The 20,552-nt window shown below is 43.5% G+C and overlaps 1 protein-coding gene across 3 annotated transcripts in view; it reads left to right on the top strand.

Moving 5' to 3' along the window:
- The window catches only part of CEP112 (centrosomal protein 112), a 2,313,552-nt gene that overhangs the window by 1,905,971 nt on the left and 387,029 nt on the right, over nt 1-20,552 (top strand). For all 3 annotated transcript variants that reach the window (XM_078654309.1, XM_078654310.1, XM_078654308.1), the window contains one exon: nt 10,360-10,509. In XM_078654309.1, coding sequence (XP_078510435.1) covers nt 10,360-10,509 — 150 coding nt within the window. The remainder of the gene's footprint in view (nt 1-10,359; nt 10,510-20,552) is intronic.

Genomic DNA, 20,552 nt, shown 5'->3' with positions numbered 1-20,552 from the left:
TTTTTAACTGCCTAGATTGAGGGCGAGGGGCGCTGCAGGCTCTCTGATATGCCGGGCGGCAGGGCAGCTTGTATTTACAAAGGTGTTTTAAACTCTGTCGGGGACTGCCTCTTTGCAAGTCACTGTCACCATGGCTGGGTGGGTTGAATTGAGTGACTGCTTCGTGGTGCTGCAGCCACTACTCCTCCCAGACCAGGGCAGTCTCCCTGATGCTGAGGTCCAACAGGTACTGGAGATTCCGCGGCGCGGTTTTATTCAATGCTGGTGCGACCTCGGTCTTTTACCCTGCTGGTGGGGTGCCGCAATCGACTGCTGCCAGAAGATCTGTACGCCGGTCGTACCTCTGACTACATGTGGGCCTCGTGGTGTTTTGCATGACCTCATTACATTGGCGCTCCTCCTTTACCCGGGGGAGATGGTGGCAGGTAGGGGCAGCTTACTGGTGCCTCATTAGATAGGGGGTATGGCATGTTGTGGGCCTCCTCATACCTTGATATGCCAAAGTGCCTTGGTCATCGGCGTCCTGCCGATAGCGCTGTATGTGTTTCTTTGTGCTGCCCTCCAACTCACACAGCCTCTCAGCAGACAGGCAGCAGCTGTTGTGGGGAGGTGATGGAGGCAAACGAGCACTAATTCCTCCCTTAGGAGAGGAAAAGGTTCACTCTCTTTTTAGGACAATGTGACTTCTTCACTGAACAGGCAATTGCGGCAGTCTGATGTATATATCCTCCTCCTGCATGGCAGTTAGCAGTAGGGCAGCACGATAGGGACCCGTCTCAGCACCTACTTTTAAAAACTGCAGATTACTGAGCATTGGCAGGACCAGGCCTGCTTAAAACCCTGCCCCGGAGTATCAGGAACGCTGTGTTTGATCAATTAAACAGGCATGTTGTCAAACTGGATCTTCCGCTCCGTTGGACGAAACTGCAAAGTAGAACAAAATCTTTCATTATTAATTTCAAATAAACATTCTCACTCTATCATTCAACGTTTAAAAGAATTTCTACTGTGTCTTTTCCCTTAAAACTCGCCGCGTGGCAGGTTTTCGGCCAACTCCTATGCATGGCCTTGTTTTGCTGCACCATACGTGTTTCACTAATGAACTGGCTTTTTAGGTCGAGCCTAGAGTCAGCCTAGCTCTTGCCAAACGTTTATAAGGTCCCAAAGGCGAGACCTATTGGCTATGCCAATGCTTGTTCTTTTTAGCTGGTGGCAAATCAGACAAATCACATGCTGTTTTTATGCTGTTAACATCCAATATGTCAATTGTGAGGATTGCGTTAGAAGCACTGGAGTTGATCCTCTTCCTAGGGGCTCTTGCTGCCATTGGGTCAGGCAAAATAATAATGCTGGAATGGGGGCCTTCAAGGTCCGTGGTCGGCTCAACGTTGAGCTGCCATTGGGTTCGCATTGATCTTTTAACAAGACACAGCCTTTCCTCCACAGAGTTGATACAATGGTTTGTGTCCCACATAACACTTAGGGGAAATTTCGCAATAGAGCACATTAATTCCTTAATACCTGTAACCTTTGATTTTCTTTTGCCCATGTCATCCAGTTAGAAGCACAATTAAATTACAGACGTTAAGGGGGTGGCCCAGCCTGGCCTCTTTTGGGCTCTGACAGGTGCAGAGAGTCCCAGTATATGCCCACGCACCTCCCGTTCAAAAGTAAAGTATATAAATGCAAGGGTAGCCTCATACATGTGAGTTTTGCTCCTCGTGTACACAAGCACTCCTCAAACACCTCTTAGACCCAGGGGAAGTTATGGGAGTCCAAGACATGTCACCCTATATGGATTTACCCGGCAGAGCATGTAGAAAATATACCAGCTTGGGGTGCATGTAAAAATACCTATACCCCACAACTATTAGCTGCCATCTAGTGTTAGGTTCTTCACGGCCAGGACATGTAGATGGTAGTCACACACGTTAGGAAATATACCTTGAGTGGACCACTTCATTCAAGAAGGGAATAGAACAGCAAAAACACCAGATTAGGTAAAGGTATTGGGAACCACAGAATGTTGAAATGAGGATCGGGGTCGAACACAGGGCCGGACTGGCCGTAGCGGGCATCGGGTATTTCCCCGGCAGGCTGGAAGGGTGGGGGACCGGTTTTGCAGCGGTGGCGGCTGGTTTTGTTACTGAGGGCCAGTGCTGCAATATTGGCCCCCAGTGTCAAAAGCAACAGGGATCATACTTGCTATCCCCCTGCCCCGTGGTAGGGATTGCCCACCCTACACTTCAACAGAATGTGGTAAATATGAATCAGTCTAGAATTTACTGCAGACTGAGATTTCGTTTTGATAACATGGTGCAGCTAGTGTTACTTAGAAGCCCGTGAGTGAATTTCAGCAAGGTTAGAATGCAGCAGCCTGTTTTTTGGCCTCACCTGGTAGCTATCTGTAACATCCAGCCTAGTTATTTAAGGGCCATCATTTGAGTGAAGTGACTTCTTATTGGGCCTGATTCGCGCTTCAGAAAGCCTAAAAATAAATCAATAAAAAATATATAAATGCACTTTTGTTTACAATTATGTGATAAGTATGGATTGCTGGGGCACAAAAAAACGTTCTACTGTTTAAAAACAAAACACAAGTATTTGCACTATATGATTCTTTTATAGTAAGTAATGAGTAAATGGCTTTTGCACCTGGGAAATTATGTCTCAAACTGATTTGACACTATTGTACCGTTTGTATAATACAAAAAGGATAAAATATTTCCTACCCTGGACTGCCAGGCGAGACCCTGCAGAAGGGAATACAATCAACCCAAGGCCGGTGTCTGCCTTGTTAGATTTTTTTCAGTAAGTGGTGAATGTGATCCCTTCGCAGGTAGGTGGCCACCTAACATTACATGCCACAAGCGAAGATGAGGCATGTGGCCCGTCCTGTTGCAAGGGAAGGAGTCGGTAGAATTTCACTTTGCGTAAATAACAGAAAAGCACCAGTCCTACTTGTGTTACATGACTTAGAGCTAGTATAGTGATGTTCCACAGCCCTGTGACTTTAGTGCTTTTTGGCTTAGGCCTGGAGAGAAGATCTTGCCAAGAGACCTGGCAATAGATCTAATTACTGCTCTTCTCATTTTTGTACTATGGACAAGTACTTATTTATCCTAAGCAAGAGGGAAGAAACACAATGGTAGCGCCAGCATCCAAACGAATGGGATATGGTAACTTTCTTTCATCTCCTTGCAAACCACAGATGTTCTTCATTGTATGGCCTAAAATATTAAAGAATGCTGCGCTAGAGATGCATTCCAAAAAGCTCAGGTTCAGGAGATTTCTACATTCTACCATGTGTTTCTCCTTTCATTGTCAGCAGAAAAATCTGTGCTTGGACGTGTGTAATCTTTATCTCCCTTATTATACGTCAGAGTTTCTAATTTCCCTCTGATTGGGCGTAGTTTATTTTCCTCTCACAAGACATTCCGCCATTGTAATTCACCTGTCTTAATACAAATATGCCAATATTTGCTCTAAACATTATTATGCGATGATGTCTAAACGCTGCCTAGACTACTTTGCTTAAACTTTTTTCAGACCTTGCTCAGAAGTGGTTGGAATAACTGTGGTGCCAGGGCGTGGGAGGCAGCCCTCTTTCCTTTTCCTAATCCTCACCCACGGAAGGAGTTGCTCCACTGCACTCTTTTTTTATGGGTAGGCCATATCGTGCACCGTCCCAACACTCATGTTTCTACTGATGTTTCCCACTAACCAGGAAGACCTCCGGCAGGCCATGTGCCTAGAGATGACCACTATTAACCTGTTCCTGGCATTATTGGAGTTAGGATTTGATTGCACATGATCTCAAAGCTTTTTGTGTCCTTCCCAATCCCATTGGAGAGCATGCAGATTGTAAGTGTATTGGGGTGACTGTCCTCGTCCTTCTATCAATCCCCACACAACACAGCCATAGGTATATGTTAGCTATATTGACAAAGTAAGGGGAAGAAGAGGCTAGAATGGGGGGATAGTGCAAAAGGCGAGATTGAGAGTGACGGTGAGGAAGATCTCGGCTCTCCTCAGCTCAGTGTTTCTGCTGTTCCTTAATGACCTGGCTACAGTCAGGGCAAATTACAAAAAGACACAAGAGGCTGTGCACATGATAGTAGGAGGTTCTCAACATATTGCTGGGGCTAGGGAGCATATAACAAGGGCGTATTCCTCCCAGCTCCTGGGCATACCAGGGTTGTAGGACACTGACCTCCAGTCATGAATTATGGTCTCCCCTAAAACTATATGTCCTCTGTGGTTATATTACTTTAAGTCTGTACAACCTCGCCTAAAAATGTACATGTCATGGCTTACTACGGTTGCACTAAACTGTAGTGCAACCGTAGTAACCTAGGGGAGTTGAACTGAACTGGGATCACACTGAATGTATGAAAGGTGTAGGATAACGGGCATGGAAGAGCGATACTGAGAGTTTATATTTATCCTAGCTGGGGGGCACACCAGGGTTGAGTGTCAACGGGATTTGGTGGGGGGCTGCTCCTGGGCTTTACTCGCTCTTGTCATGTGTGCTGTATCTACTTGGCGGGTACTCGTACTCATGTTCAGAGGTAGGTGCAGCTGATGTGGCCGGCTGGGGATGTGATGATGGCAAGGGTAATCTTGTGTGCGCTAATGTGTGTTTAAAGGTATGTAGGAGTGTCGTCCATTGCATAGGGATATGGCGCTTACGTATGCCACTGGTTTCCTCATATCGTAGAGCATCTGCTTCCAGTGCTCCCCATTTAACTACCGCTCCTATCCAGGCTGCCAATGGAGGTCCTGTAGGGGTTCTCCAGTGCATGGCAATTCCCCTTTTAACTAATAGGAGGGCCAGGGACGCGAAACATGCGGTGCTTCAATATGCCCAAAGCGCAGGCATCCCAGGTGGCAAGATCTGTGAGCCCTGTTATTTCACATAGCGTGTTATGAATTGTGTTTCAGTAGGTGTGTATTATTATGCAGTCCCACAAAATGTGAAATAAATTCGCATTGGAGGTGTGTTACCTAGGGCATGCAAATTGCGTGTTCGGATAATATTGTTGCAGATGCTCTGGTGTCAAGTATGCATGGTGCAGTATGAAAAAAGTTATGTTTTTAAAATGGGAGTTACGGAACACTTTTTTGGGTATTCCAACGCTTGTTCCCACTCTCTGTCATGCAGTGGCCTCTGGAGCTCCTCTTCCCATTTTTCCAGCAGGGGGGAAAGAGATACCGCTTTTAGGTCTCGAATGGCCAATCACTATATGGCGTCACTAAATGGCGTCCAGGACCCATCTGCAGAATGGTATGGAGGACCGGATACTTTGCCGGTTCTCTATCAATTGTTTGCCAGGTTCGACGGCAGTCTGCCACCAGTTGCCCATATAGGACGGACTGGCCTCTGGGGAGGTCTGTCACGTCTACTACCTCATCAAAGGTAAGTAGGTGACCATCTGCAAACAGAGAGCCTATCTCTGTGAGTGGGTGGTCTGTCCAGACTTGGAGGGCTCGTGCAGTATAGTGTTCACGGTCTCGAGGGAGCGCTACTAATGGTAGTAATGGCTTATAAAGCGGAGTCTCAAGTGACATTCATTGAATATATTGCATGCAGGTATGTGCCACTGTCACCAGCAATGGGCGAGTTGCTCTTGGTCTGGATCCTAGCAGTAACACACGCCTAAGTGCTGGAATGGATATTGATCCTGTGTCTGTATTTGAATCCCCTAAGAAGCATCCCACTGGCCACGCGAAATCCACTGAAGCTGGGCTGCCAAAAAGCATGCTTCGTATGACAGGACTTGAAGGCCTCCTCGATCTATCGGCAGCTGCATTTTGGTAGGGCTACTCGCCTGCGCCCGCTGTCCCAGATTAGGGTGCACAGGAGAGCGTCAAGCTCTTGGAAAAAAGGAGAGAGGAGGGACTACCGGGAGATTGGCAAAGAAATAGAGCAAACACGGGACTAACCCCATTTTAGCCACCATTATTTGACCTATGGGGGACAGGGGTAGGGACCTCCAGAAATTTACTGAGGACTGGGCGCCTGCTAACGCTTTACGGTGATTGCCCTCTTATATGTCCCGCGGGGAGCGGTATAAGTGAACGTCTAGAAACGTGAAGCGCATTCACTCCATGCAAGAGTGACTCCTCCGATGTGCACTTCGTGCAGAGGGAGATCTGTGGAAAGTGGGTATATTGCGGATTTCGCCTAATTAACTCTGAGGCCAGCCACTGTCTCGAACACCGCCAGTGCCGCAGAGATGGGGGTGAGGTCAGAAGTGATGTCTTGCACATAGAGTAGCAGATCATCTGCATACAGTAATATGCTATGAATTTTTCCTCCCAGCTGAATACCCCATTGCCTGCCCTCTTCCCATAGACGATCAAGGATTTTGTCCACCGCATTGGGATCTGTCCACCTAGGGGCGTGTATAAGCCTGCATAATAAGTGTAGAATGCTTGCATAACGTCCGTTTGGGAGTGGACTGTCGTCCCCGCTGCATTTGTCACTTTGTTTATGGGACACGAGGCAGTGTCCTGCCGTATCAACCACGCTAGCAATGTGCCTGTTCTTTCTCCTTCCCTGTGTCTCTTAGGTGCGTATGCTTTAAAGTTGTATCGCCTGAGGTCTGCTAGCACCCCTGCGTATGCGGTTTTAGCATCCACTAACTGAGCCAGTTTTGCCCCATTATTGTCCACCACCTGTGACAATGTTGCCAACCTCCTGTCTTCCTCTACTACATGTCGTTCTAGAGTCTTACGTACTCCTGAGATTTGTCAGATACATGTCTCCCTTATTACAACCTTAAATGCGTCCCATTCCAGTGTTCTCATGGTGGCTATCTTGGTATTTTCCAGGAATTAGTTCTGAATGTGTGTTTGTTGTTCATGTCTGTATACCTGATCCTCTAGGCATTCACGATGTAGTCGCCAGGTGGGGACCAGCGACCGTGGTTGTTGCCAAGTTAGAGTGAGCGTGTGTGCGTCATGGTCGAACAGAATTCGTCCTAGATAGTCTTTGTCTTGGACCATGAGAATCGGTCTGGATGAACCCTGAGATTGTGTGGGATAGAGTGAAATGAGTATAGTTTGGTTGTGGGGTACTTACTACGCCATGCATCTTCTAGAGCCCAATGATCAATCCAGGCGTTAAATCATTTTGCTTGTAGCAGTGGTCGGGGATACTGGGTGTGGTGGATGTAATCTGTCCAGACTTAAGCCCTGTACACAATTATAGTCCTCCCCTAATATCCTAGGGGACATAGTATACTGGTCCAGAGTGTGGGATAGAGAGTACAAGTATTTCCTCTGTTCCGTGTTTGGCGCATAAATACTGCCTATCAGGATGGACCGACCGTCTAGTAGTCCCTCCAGGAGGGCAGAGCGACCTTCCATATCAATCGTTCTGCGCAGCTCTTGGAACGGGGTCCCTGGTCTTAGCCAGTGCTCCTCATGTAAATGCTGAGTACATGGTTGCACAGACTGTGCCCCGCCATCTTTTATGCAGTTTGGTAAGCTTTCCTGCTGTTAAATGTGTTGCTTGGAGCAGTGCTATTTGTGCATTCTGTCTTTTAATGGAAGCATATACCGCATATCTCTTGAGGGCTGTGTGCATGCCATGCACATCAAGTGTGAGGACGCTGATATTGCCTTTATGTGTCATTAGGGATTATGAGGAGTGTGACCTGAACGTCACTGGAGAGGGGAGAGGGGGTGTGAGCAGGCGCCTCCCCTTTCCTGTCTAAGGAGCCATGCATGGATATACTACGCTCTTCCACCTTATAGCATACATTCAGTGTGCGGGTGAATGACAAATGTGGGAATTGTAACTGGGTGGGAAATCTTCCCAATACTTGGGACTTACCGCAATGAGCAATGCATCTAAACTGTGCATGTCTCTTATACTCTAATGTATTGCGGGCCTGGCCAAATACAAGCCTAGGTCTGTCCCGCAAGTGGCTTTTGCAGGATCTGTGTATGCGGAAGGGTCTAGTGTCTATCTGTCATGTTCTGTTTGTGATATGAATATGTTCAACTCCTAGTTCATCTGTACGTTCCTCCAGGGCCGCCACTCGAGTTTGCATTGTTTGTAACGGTTCTTGTTGCTTTTATGCAATGGGCTGCAGGGCAGCAGTCGTCTTCTCTCTGTCTGCTACTTTGTCCGCCAGTTTGTGGTGGTCATCCCTTAATATTCTGAGGTCTATAGCGAGGGTGCCAAACCTTTCTTCCATTGTGATCCGGAAATGTTCGATGGCCCCCAGTATCTTATCTAATTTTCACCGACATGGTTAGGACAGATGACGCCTCTTTGTCTCTCTTATACTCTAATGTATTGCGGGCCTGGCCAAATACAAGCCTAGGTCTGTCCCGCAAGTGGCTTTTGCAGGATCTGTGTATGCGGAGGGGTCTAGTGTCTATCTGTCATGTTCTGTTTGTGATATGAATATGTTCAACTCTTAGTTGCATATGTATCAAAAATTTGGTGCAAGCATATGTCCAGTAGCGGGCACAGTTCTATAAGTGTGTCTGCAGTTTTGTAGTGTTACCAGCGGAGGGGTCACTGAGCCCGGTAGGGATTCGGATGCGTCGCTGTCTTCTTCTTCCGAGGTGAAGATGTGTGGACCTCTATTTTCATCTGTTTCCGTAGATTGCCGCCCGAGTTCCACTGCTGCCTATAGAGCTTTCCAGTGCTCAGCTATGATTTGCTCCAGGCCTGGGGATCTCGCGATCTGGGTGAAAGTTCTGGGCTTGAAGGGCTTGCTGAGTTTCTTGGGACGGCAGCGTCTGCTTTTGGGTATTTGGGATTGTTCACTACGTTTTGGAGTTGGGTTGTGGACGGTTTTGGTAGTTTTGTGCCATCGAGTTATAGGCTGCCGCAGTATCTGTGAAAAATGTAGTGGACCCATCATGCATGATCTTGAGTCGTACTGGAAATAAAAGCGAATATTGGATGCCTTCCTGGCGGAGTTGCCACTTTACTTATAGGAACTATGATCGTTGGCGCTGTACTGCCCGAGAATAGCCTGGGAAAATCATGACGAGCTTATCTTCAATTCGGATGGGCCCTTGTTGTCTGACAGCTTGGAGCACTTAGAGTCTAAGTGATTAATGTAAAATGCGGTTGGGCAACAAAATAAGACATACATCTAGAGAAACCAACATATTGTTCACAGCCTATAATGTGATAGAAAGATGCAGCTAAAAGTAGGCACTGATTGGAATATGAAAGTTTAGGTTTTGTTTGCCTTTCATGAACAGATAAGTAGGACAAAAGTGAGTACTAGTAGAATTAGGTTGTTCTCTTGCCCCTGCATTTACTGCATCATTATGAAGGCATGCATTTGCCACATCAATCAATATATACTTTATTCGACTCAAAAAGAGGCATAAAAAATGCATACATACAGTTTCATTAACAAAAATACAGATAGACATAAACAATAAAATACAGATTAATAGAGATACCTAGTATTTGCTACGATTCTTAAAAACAGTAAAAAGATAATTTAAAATACCATATATAATCTCAGTAGTTCCTAGGGAGAGTAAATAATCCATTGCCAATTCATGAGCTCTAATCCCTGCTATTAATAGTAATGGGCGGATTAACTGCCTACTCTGAGGGGTATAAAATTTACAAAAGAAGATAAAGTGCTTAGTGCATTGACACGAGGACGACAACATATGCTTGCACCAAATTTTTGATACATATGCAACTAAGAGTTGAACATATTCATATCACAAACAGAACATGACAGATAGACACTAGACCCCTCCGCATACACAGATCCTGCAAAAGCCACTTGCGGGACAGACCTAGGCTTGTATTTGGCCAGGCCCGCAATACATTAGAGTATAAGAGAGACAAAGAGGCGTCATCTGTCCTAACCATGTCGGTGAAAATTAGATAAGGTACTGGGGGCCATCGAACATTTCCGGATCACAATGGAGAGAGTATCCTAATGTGAAAAATCCCTGCTGCTTAAATTATGCATCCCAAGTGAAGACACTGTTGCATATCAAGGCCAAAAACCTCAATGATAATGCCCTCTGCGATGTTCACTGCTGATAATGGAACACTCACTGTTAGCAGCAATTATTTAGAAAAGTTTTTCAGTTTTTTATTTTGAAAAATCTGGGTGCTTTTGCCTAATGAATTTGCAAAGTATTGTCAACTTAGGGAATAATAGTTTCCTTGAAAGAACTATACCACAGCAGAAAATATTGTGAGGGGCATTCTGATTGGCTGGGAGAGCATTATTTCATCTCAAGCTTCGGGTCAGTGGAAAGCAAACCACATCTTCTAAGCAAGTTGATTAGCCTGTCGAGGATGAGTATTCCATAGACATTTGAACCTCTTGTTTCATTCCTCTCCATCAGGTCATCGCTGAGCTGCAATCCACTGTTGCCACCTTGAGAGAGGAGGGCAGCCGGCAGCAGCTGTGTTCAGAAAGACGTCTCCAAGACACCATTAACAAGTTTGAAGAGGAGAAGAGGAAGCTCATTAGAGATAATGAAAGCACAGTCAAGGTAACTTTAAACAGTTTGCTCAAGGCTTAAAGCTGCCTTTTTCTTGAAAGATTGTGATCAGATCTTATTAAAGAAAATCGCTACCAAGCTATTTTGCTAAATCAGTACCCAAACATTGACATGCTCCTTATTTGAGGAGCATTTTTTTACCTGGAAAACAAACAAGACAAAGCCTTCCTCTGTAGTCTCATACTACTAAATCACTCCATGGCCTATACACAGTGGGCCACATCACCTATGGACTATAGCCAACATCTCAGGCCACATGCTAAGTTTCAGTCATTTCTGCTCAACCATCCATTTATTAATACAGAGCATAAAGCTAAGATACATCTCTCCAACTTCAATCACACTATTCAGCGTGTCAGATCCCTTATGAGCCTACACATTTACACTAGCTGAACTTCCACTTTCACAGAGACAACCTAAGAATGTGCTTGCATGTCGCAACCCAGCAGAACTGGTTCTTAACCTGTGTTGGGGCTTTGAGACGATCAAGACCAGAATCAGGCAGTACCACCCAATGGTTAAGTGTGTTTAAACAATAAATCCTAGTTATAGGCTTACCATCTTTTTCATAGTAGTTTTCTTGGCAGTTTAAGGTGAACATCATACATCATTCATTGTACGTTTCATAACAAATGTAATTCTCCAGGTCTGGATCTTTCTTCTATTTGCATATCTGAGTAATGCCTATCTTCAGGCTGGGAATCCCAGCTCACGTAAGTAGCAGTAAACAGTGTTAAAATAGCAAGAGGCCTCACCAACAGTGTTTATGCAGTAGCACATGCACCTAATTTTACACCATTCTAACTTCAGCCAAATAATTTGTAAGTAATGAGCTCTTCTACTGCCACTAGAGGCCACCATAAATCAGATTTCTACCACATGTCATGTGAGAGTCCCTAAGAAGAGTTCACTGTGACCCTATCTTGCTATGTTCCTGTTCTTCAATGGACTTAAACCAGCTCTGTGTTCATCTATCAGCATTTTGTTAATTATTTTTATGGTAGACCTGTGGAAAATCTGCACTTTCTGAGCCAGCAGTGCCGTTCCCTATCACCACCTGTCATCATGACTGAGAGAGAAACAGATCTTCTCTGGACAGAGGAAAATCTACACATGAATAGAGCGTTTTATTGACCTTATCAGCACGAGGTTTCCCGTGGCACTATTTGTAAATCCATTGCTTCCTAGACTCTGAAGGACAGGAAGCAGAGGTAGGCACTGTACTTGCAGGGAAAAAAGATATGTCTGGCTTCTGAAGGGGTTGGCATCTCTTCTGGGAATGATTTTGGGAAAAGTGCTCCACCAAGCACTTCTATGAAGGTAGAACAAAAAGAGAAACATGGCGTTTCCAGAGCTAGATTTAAAATCTGAAGCACCTGTAGCCACCACCCCAAAGGACAAAACTTGAGTTTCCTCAGAAAAACAGTCCAGAAAGGGTGAAGATCAGCCTGTGCAAAAACGTACATGAAAACCCAGCTGACTGGAAGCCCTCACAGAACTCCTATCCCTTCTGCTGATGGCAAAGTCGTCGACTTGACTTCGAAGAAGGAAACTCATCGTGGAGGACCATCCCGTTGATGGCATCTGCATTAAAACCTAAGTTATAGGCCGTGTCAAAATCCTCGTCAGTGACTAAGTCCTTGTCTATGACAATGACGCCTTCAACATCAAGGCCATCGTCGATAACAACACTGTCAACAATCACACCAAAGATGTCTCTCACCCCTCCATTGACAGCCCTGTTGATGATGAAACCATCAAGCCTCTGATTACATTCAACAGCAAGACCAATACTGATGCTCAACTCCCCATCGAGGACACTGCCAATGACCTTATCAAGGACAACTTCAACAACAAAATTTGATATTCCAGACTTTCTTTCACCATTAAAAGTGACAGCAAATTTTCCAACTCAGGTTTGCAATCTGATATTGAGGTGGAGGTTAGTGACCAGGAGATTGCCTTGGATGTGGCTTGTAACGCTAAGTAATAACGTGAATTATGTGCTCAAATTCGAAGAATACGCTTTTGAGGAAGAATACTAGGAATACGAATATCAGCTGTAGACTTTTACAGCTGAAACCCTCCACCACTGTATGTTCTCAACTTTATACTACACTACAATGCAACAGATTATAAAGACCTTTCAGAGATGACTTACTCAACAGCCCATTGGACAACCATCATCTGTCCCACTTTTGGCACCACCCACATCTCCACCATCACCACCACTAGTATCTACTCCACCGCGACATCCTCCACCACTTTCATCTCTTATGATACTGGAGACAAGTTTTGGTGGGTTCCAACCAGTTCTAAAATATGGAGGAAGAGAGTGCGCTCCCAGAAAATCAAGGCTTTGAATGGGGACAGGAGATTTAGGTGTTCAACGACAACTTGATTCCACTTCGGAGAACATAGTCCTCTCTCAAACACTTATGGTCAGGACGGCTAAGAAAGCCAAACTTCCTATGGCTTCAGTGAAATAGCAATGTTTTCTCTGGCTCCAAAGAGTAGCCATGCAAGACCTCAAAGTTGATTCCCATACTGGATTTTGTGTGGCTGGAGGATATCAAACTTTTGGAAGACAAAATCTGCCGTTCCAGCAATAATGCCCGTTAAAAGAAAAAAAGAAAAAACAATACAGTGCCCAGGCCCATATGCTGGCATATCTGTCAAAGAATTCCATCATTGTGGAAGCAGCACAAATGCAGTTGAAAAACGGGATCATGCTAGCTTTAGCAACTCCTAACAGAGACAGTGAGTGAGTAGATAGCCTAGGAGTTTGAGTTTGTTTTATGATAGCACCCTTGATCAAAGCCACAAATGCTTTGGCAATTCTGGGTCATTACAATCATCAGATGTGGTAAGCCGTTTTTCACTGAGCCATCTCATTCCGGAGGACAGCAGAGAAGAAGCCTAAACAATACTGAAAGAAGGAACAAATACATCTGCATCCATCATTGATGCTGCAATGGATGTTTCTAATGCAGGTTTCCGCCAATTGGCGGGAGCAGCCATGCTTAGAAGGCAAGAATGGCTGCTTTCCATGGCTTTCTGCCCGGAAGTACAAGCCAAAAATTTTTAATATGCCTTTGGCTGACTTACACTGTTTCATAAACACATAGACGATACTTGCAATATATAAAAATGGTCATGGGCACTACAAAATCCCTCAGGACTTTGAAGTATATACGCCCTGAATCAACAAATTTTCTTGGCTCAAGATGATCACAAAAATACAGGGGAGGCGGCTTCAATGAATATGGTGGCCAAAGACGACCATATTAACCCAGAGCAGGGTGAAAATAAGCCAAAGACAAGGCTCTGGCAGATCTCCGGAAGACTAAAGAGCACTACCCAGTCATGCATCCAGGACAACCAGCTTTTGGGATGACATAGTGCAGGTGAAAAGAAGAATCAAGCAAACGTTGCTGTTTTAGAGGTTTTCATCATATCGAAAATGGAGGTCTCCCATTTCAATCTTCATCATACAAAAATGGTATTTTCAATGGGCGCCCACATGCGGTAGCTAACAACCAGAGGCCTCTGGTCAGACACGAAAAAACGCTTCACATAAATGTCCTAGAGCTACAGGCCATAGAGTGGGCCAACATGTATTCCTTCTGAGACTAGCCAGACTAGCAGTTCTCATTAAGTCAGACAGCATGAATTCGATGTATTACATCACAAGGCAAGGATATAACAAAGTCCCATTCACTGTCAGAAAAGGCACAGATACTGTGGGACTGAGCCATCTCCATCCAAGTGAACATCACAGTGGAGCATCTCTCATGGTGCCAAAACAATCAGGCATACATGCTTAGTTCAGCTCTATCAGACTGACAAGAAATGTAGAACCACCAAAACCATTTCAATTATGTATTCTGCAAATGGGGCTGTTTCACACTTAACCTGTTTGTGACCATGGAGAACGACAAAATGCCAGTTCTGTGCCAGCAGGTCTGGCAACTAAGTGGGAATCTAGTGCCTTTTCTATCAAATGGTCAGATGCCTTTGCATACGCCTTTCCTCCGTTTTGTCCAATCCCTACAGCACTGATGAATATAAATGACTGCTCCATAATTCTCATTTCCCAGCCTTGCCACACCAGTACGCATACAGCAAACTTTTGAGGCTTACACATATCCGGCAGCGCCACTTCTCATCTCCAGCCACAACAGAGAGATTCTCTACCACAATCTCAAGTCACTCAACTTGACAGCCTGGTACCTGACCACCTAAAGTTCACCAATTTAGACATTCCAGCAGACTGCAGGAACAGCCAGGCGCAGGTACACAACAAGAAAGGCTTAAAATGTACAGTGAGAGTGTTTCTGTGCATGGTATAAAGACAAGGGCTTCCATCCAGATTCTGTGCTGACATTTAGAATTCTTACATACTTGCTGGATTTAGCCCATAGTTGCCTTCAGTCTTCTTAAGTGAGAGTCCATCTATTGGCGATATAAAGAGTTAGATGAACAGAAGACTTTATTGTAACTGCTTTTGCAAAGAATCAAAACAGATTTTGAAGGGATTTTTAGGGCCTTTTCTCCTTTATAGCATTCTCCTACAACTTGGGAGTGGACCACAGTATTAAACCAACCCCGCTGCCTCCCTTTGCTCCCATCCTTGAGTGCATCTGAAGTTCGTCTTGTAGTGTAGTTCCTATATTCCCAATGGGCTCTGCGCATTGGAATAATATATTCAGCAGTGTAGACGTAGGACTGAGGTCGACTAGGTCTCTACTGACTATATTAGACTTAATTAGTTTTGCCAGCTAGCTCAGAGGTCACTAGAAACTTTCTCGAATGTTCAGGAAAGAGTTAACTCTCCTGATTTAGACAAGAAGGGATTAGCTTCTGACAACCATATAACATGACAACTTTGCTCCCTCAGAATAAAGAGTGTATCTCTAGAGTCGTGTGAAAACAATAGACAATTATTTCACTCAGTCAATCGTGCGTACTTAGTTTCACCAGAGTGCAGAGAAATAGAGAGACGGGCGTTTTCAATAAAAGGTGTTATTTATTGAGCAGTCTTCTTTCTCATGCAAGAGAAATGAATTGCCACAATTGCAATACTTGTCATAAAGTAAAGTGCGTACAGTAAAAGGAGTATTATGAAATAATACTGTAAAAGCATTGATATGGTTTGTTAGCCATATGATACTTTAAAATGGATAAAATATATACATACATAAATACATTGACTAACGTACTCAACTGGTGCTTCTAATCTACGCCTACCCCGGTGTACCTGACCTAAGCCTAATACGTGGTGAAGGAATAAGTAAGTTGCAGTTTAAGTTAAGTTGGGTTTTTGCCAAGGATCTGAATCAAGAATTCTCTTAAGGGTTTAGTCAGCTCCGTATTTTGGTTCTTAGAATGAAGGAGGTCTTGTATCTCTCTCTCAGGACTCGATATCTCAGCAACCCGCAAGGGTGGCTGGAAACACCGGAGCTGGATTTTCTCGGCTGGAGAAAAAGACAGCGTCTTCCTCAGTGCGTCAAAGGGGAGGGGCGGCTTCCTTCGGCTCCTCGCATCAGCTGGGCTTCCGGGCAAGTAGATAGCCGCTCTGCTACAAATCACCGTGTGTTTGCTTAAGGCAACGTTGGTATATTTATACCTGAAAGGTGCCGGGTTTGACGTAAGGTTATACATAAGACGTCACCAAGAACTAACAGTTCTTTCTGACTCTAGGAGTTCTTGTGCAAATCAAAACAAGAGCAGGGGGATTTCCCGGGCTGCTGGAGGCTTGGTTTGTTTAAAGAACGCGTTGTACTTTCTAGGAGTCTAGAGGAGTAGTCATGCCGTATTTGGACTGCATGGGCTATTACTAAATATGGATATGATTCTTATGCCTTTATAAGGATATTATTTATTATAGCCATATAAGGGCATACATCGGGAATATCGAATTAGGGTCCTAGATAGAAACACAACACCCACTCCACGAATTAATGTCCATCATTACTAAAAACTAAGCAATATTAAACATAACGATGCATGTGTGTTTAACAACCCACCCCAAAATACAAAATTCACATTTGAAATGGTATATGGTAAATACACGAAAATGAGTATTGGTACTGTATGCTTTTTAAGCAGTGGTATCATTCAGGTAAATGCATATATATCTCAGCTGAATTAATTGCGAAAATTACACATGAAATGGCTCTGAATACAGAAAAGAAGGTCGAGACCATTCCATCACATATTTATACAAATGCTGTACATGTGCTAGAGGCTGAGGTAAAATATTGTCTCTAGAGTTCCTAAAATAGAAGCTCTGTTCTCTAAGAATAGTTCTACTTTAAGCAGAGTACTTTGTGTCAGAAAAAAGGGTTAATATTTTGGAAGTGAAAAAAAAATAATTTCGCTCTCAAGGAAATAGTTCCAATTGTTTTCAGTAGCTGTGTTTATCAAAACTGAAGGCCGAATTCAGAGTTCAGGGAACGCTGTGTGCTCGTTGTTGTAAAAAGTTATTCTTTTTGTTCCGGGGAGAACATAATTTCAGACAGGCTTGCAAAAAATTGGTCTACAACATCAGGTGAAAGTTCGACCAAGTTCGAAAATGCTGAAATTGTGCATATGTGAGAATGATTGCTATCATCGATGTCAGGATCAGCAATGCTCACAGAAGGTTGTACCTGTTTGGTGCTGCTTTCCTCTCTTACTTCACCGCCACCTAATCGTAGTGGTGAAATCTCAACGAATGCCGTCATCAGAATCGGTAACCGCTGGGGACAACACGATGCATGAGTCGTTACCGGACCTAGCAAGGTATCTATATCCATTGGTACTGCTGATGGTAGTGTAAGACAGACGTCCAACATGCATTCTTCTCCGCATAGCAGACATCGAAGCACAGGTAAGATGCAATATTGCCAGATAGGTCTGAATGAAAGAAACCAGGTTGCACTTAGATCTCTTAGCCGGGCTAATCCAAGGACTTTAGTTATCTGGTCTCGGTAGCGTATAGCTAGGATCATTTCTCCCATCGTTGCTGGAGTCTTGTCTGTGGCTTGGTTTGCCATATCGGAGCAGAAGGATCAAAAATAAGATTCCTGCTACGAGTCCCAAAAGTAGAGGCAGACCGCCGAAGACAGAATGGACAAAATTCGGAAAGATGCCCAGAACTGTTTCAAAGGGTGTTAACAGTCCCGAAAAAATTGTCTCAAATACATGTGCGATGCCACTGGTATCAGACATGTTTAAAATTTGGCTTACCATTACTACAAAATGTACCGGGCAATTTGTTGATAATAGGGAATGTATCTCTGCTGCTGTCCTTGCAACTTGCAGATCATATGTCTCTTTGGACGAGGTTAAAGGCACAGTTGTTTGTAAAAGTATGGATTTCATTCTGCTTAAAGTATCAATTCGAATAGAAGAGATATTCAAAGAAGGCCATATTCCCGCCTCCTATTCTGGATTGCTGTTTGGATACAATACTTGCATACAGCAAGTGACCATGGAACTAACGCTCACGAGATAGGCTTTTCCTGGCACCATGCCACAACAGCTGTGGTCACTTATTAGAACGTAGCTGCCGTTGGAAAGCTGCTTGAAAAATGGCTCTATCTGTTTTGAAGGAGTGCCGTGCAGGTGACATGAAAGGTTATTTGAAGACCCTTCGCAGGCTCCATGCAGGTTAATACCTTGACACAGGAGTGTACCACTTAGTGATTTTTTACAATTGTTACCACTAAGAATACCTCTTTTTTCCCTTCACTATAACATTTGTGTGTATAAAGTAATTTCCATATTTACTTGATGTATCCTTTATCCAACCTTTCATACAGGCCTGCTGGTATATATTTTTGGCAATACTTAAACTGGAAAGTTGTTATTGGGATTGTAATCGTTCCATGTATTATCCATTCAATGACAGGTCTCTCTGACATTGTCAATGGTAATCTCTCAAGTTTTTCAATGCTCAGAATCGTATAGTCTGCTCCTTTTTGTGCCAAACTGATTTGTTTATCAGTAAGGTTAAAGATAGAGAATAATGACGTTATGTTGATTAAACGCCATGGCACGTAGCCTGAACGCAGATTTTGCAACGTCCAGCCAAGCTGTACAATAGAACGTAATTGGGACTGACCATGTTGTAACATTAGTAAGTCCTGCTCTATTATATCAATAGCAGATGATACAATGCTGTCCAGTGAATATATTCTGGAGGACAGAGTCGTTAACCCATTGTCCACTACAGAAAGTGATTTTTCCGAATTTATACGATCAATTTCTCGTATTTTTTTCAGCTGTTTCAATTTGTGTTACTTTCCAAGCCTCGTTGTAAGCAGCGTATATACCGGCCTATATGAAACGTTTTTGACGCTGTTTGCGAGGTCCCAGTATGAAATCACGCAAGTCAGCACCGTCTTTAAGTAAAGTCAAGTGTTGCTTAATTTCAGCCAGTGTGGATTTCTGTAGCCATTCAAGGCAGAGTTTCCCTACACTGTATGTTGTAACTATCCCTGGATGTTGTCTCTGGGAGTATCTAGGGTCTGGTCTGGTCTGTTTAAACCCCTGTGTTTTGTTCAGGAATCTATCTTGACAGTTATTTGTGTCTGTGGGCCAGATCAACCATTGTTTTCAATCCGGATGTGTTCTGTTTTGGTGTAAAATATGGGATACGTCTATCTCCACATCTGTAGTGCTATTACTATCAGGCATGGGCTTCGGAATAGACGGTTTATTTAAGTCTTTTATCTTGGCTAACCCAAGACAGCTTGTTTGCTGAATGGTGTCATTCAGAATATTAATTGTTCTGGGATCATGCAGGCTCTAAATAATGCTTCTAAACCTTGGACCTGCCATTCTTTTGTACCCCAGATGGTTTTTGTTTAAATTTTTTTTTTCAAAATTCAAAACCAAATGTAGTCATTTTTTCATAAAATGTTTCAGAATAAATCAATTTAGTATTCGTCAACATTGTTTTCATTCCTGTCTTATTTGACATTCTAAAATAAAACGTTTCTGCATCATTTGTGTTAAAACCTGAGAAGTATGGGAATTTCTCATAAAATGTTTTCAAGCTGCCTTTAGGCGGTGTTGCACAATGTTCCAATTGATTATAATTTAAAACATTTCTAGTTTGAGCAGATTTTTGCAAATAGTGATGACCAAAATGATTATAACAATATAACTCTTCATAATTTGATGAACCCTGTAAATAATCATGTTCTGTGAATTTAGCTGACATTACTAAACCTGACATCATATTATTAATATTATCAAAGTCCCAATCATCAGAAAAAGTACTTGGTTTTACAAAGTCACTTAATGAAACCTTGAACTGGTTTGGATATTTCAAGAGCTTGATCGGGCCATAGATTTCATAATCAGTTTTGTCCCTTGCTACCCCACCGGGGATTGGATTGGCTGTGATGTTCACTGGTGACAGTTCTCTTTTTGTGATGTGAGAGGATGTGTGAGGCTTTAGGACCAAGTTGAAGTTCTGACTTGCTGTGTCCATTGTACTATATGTTCCATCAATGAATTTTCCCAAACATAGAACCATGATGAGCCAAAGCAGAAGGAAAAGTACACCTAACACAATCCAAATTTCAATCCATGGTGAAATAAGATATGTTTCTTTGAGTTGATGAAAGAGTTCAGTTACTTTGTCTTTGAAAGTTTTTGTTGCTGGCGTTTCTTCATGCTCGCTTGGATCTTCAGAAAAGTCATCGAAATTGATGAAGTAGCCAGATGCAGTTCTGTCAATTGTTGGAAGTGCTTCCGAATTTTCATTTGCTTTTGGATTTTTCTTTGTTTCACTAGCAAAGTCTGAGGCTACATCGTTGTAGACTGGTGTTTCTTGACGAACTGTTGCAATTTGGGTTTCAAGAGGCACAAGTTCTATGGCTCTGTTGCATAGTCCTTTTTTATTCACTGCAGGTTTATCAAAAGTGATTAGTCTTTCAGTTTGAACCTCTTGGATTGTAGCAAGATTTGGTCTTCTGCTATTTCTTGGGAGTCCACTGGGCCTACTACTTATTATTGGCCACATGATTGTGGTTTTA

The sequence above is a fragment of the Lissotriton helveticus genome, chromosome 7, assembly GCF_964261635.1.
Source record: "Lissotriton helveticus chromosome 7, aLisHel1.1, whole genome shotgun sequence".
NCBI classification, from domain to species: Eukaryota; Metazoa; Chordata; class Amphibia; order Caudata; family Salamandridae; genus Lissotriton; species Lissotriton helveticus.
Note: the sequence above shows the minus strand (reverse complement) of the source record. Positions and strands in the feature narration are given on the sequence as shown.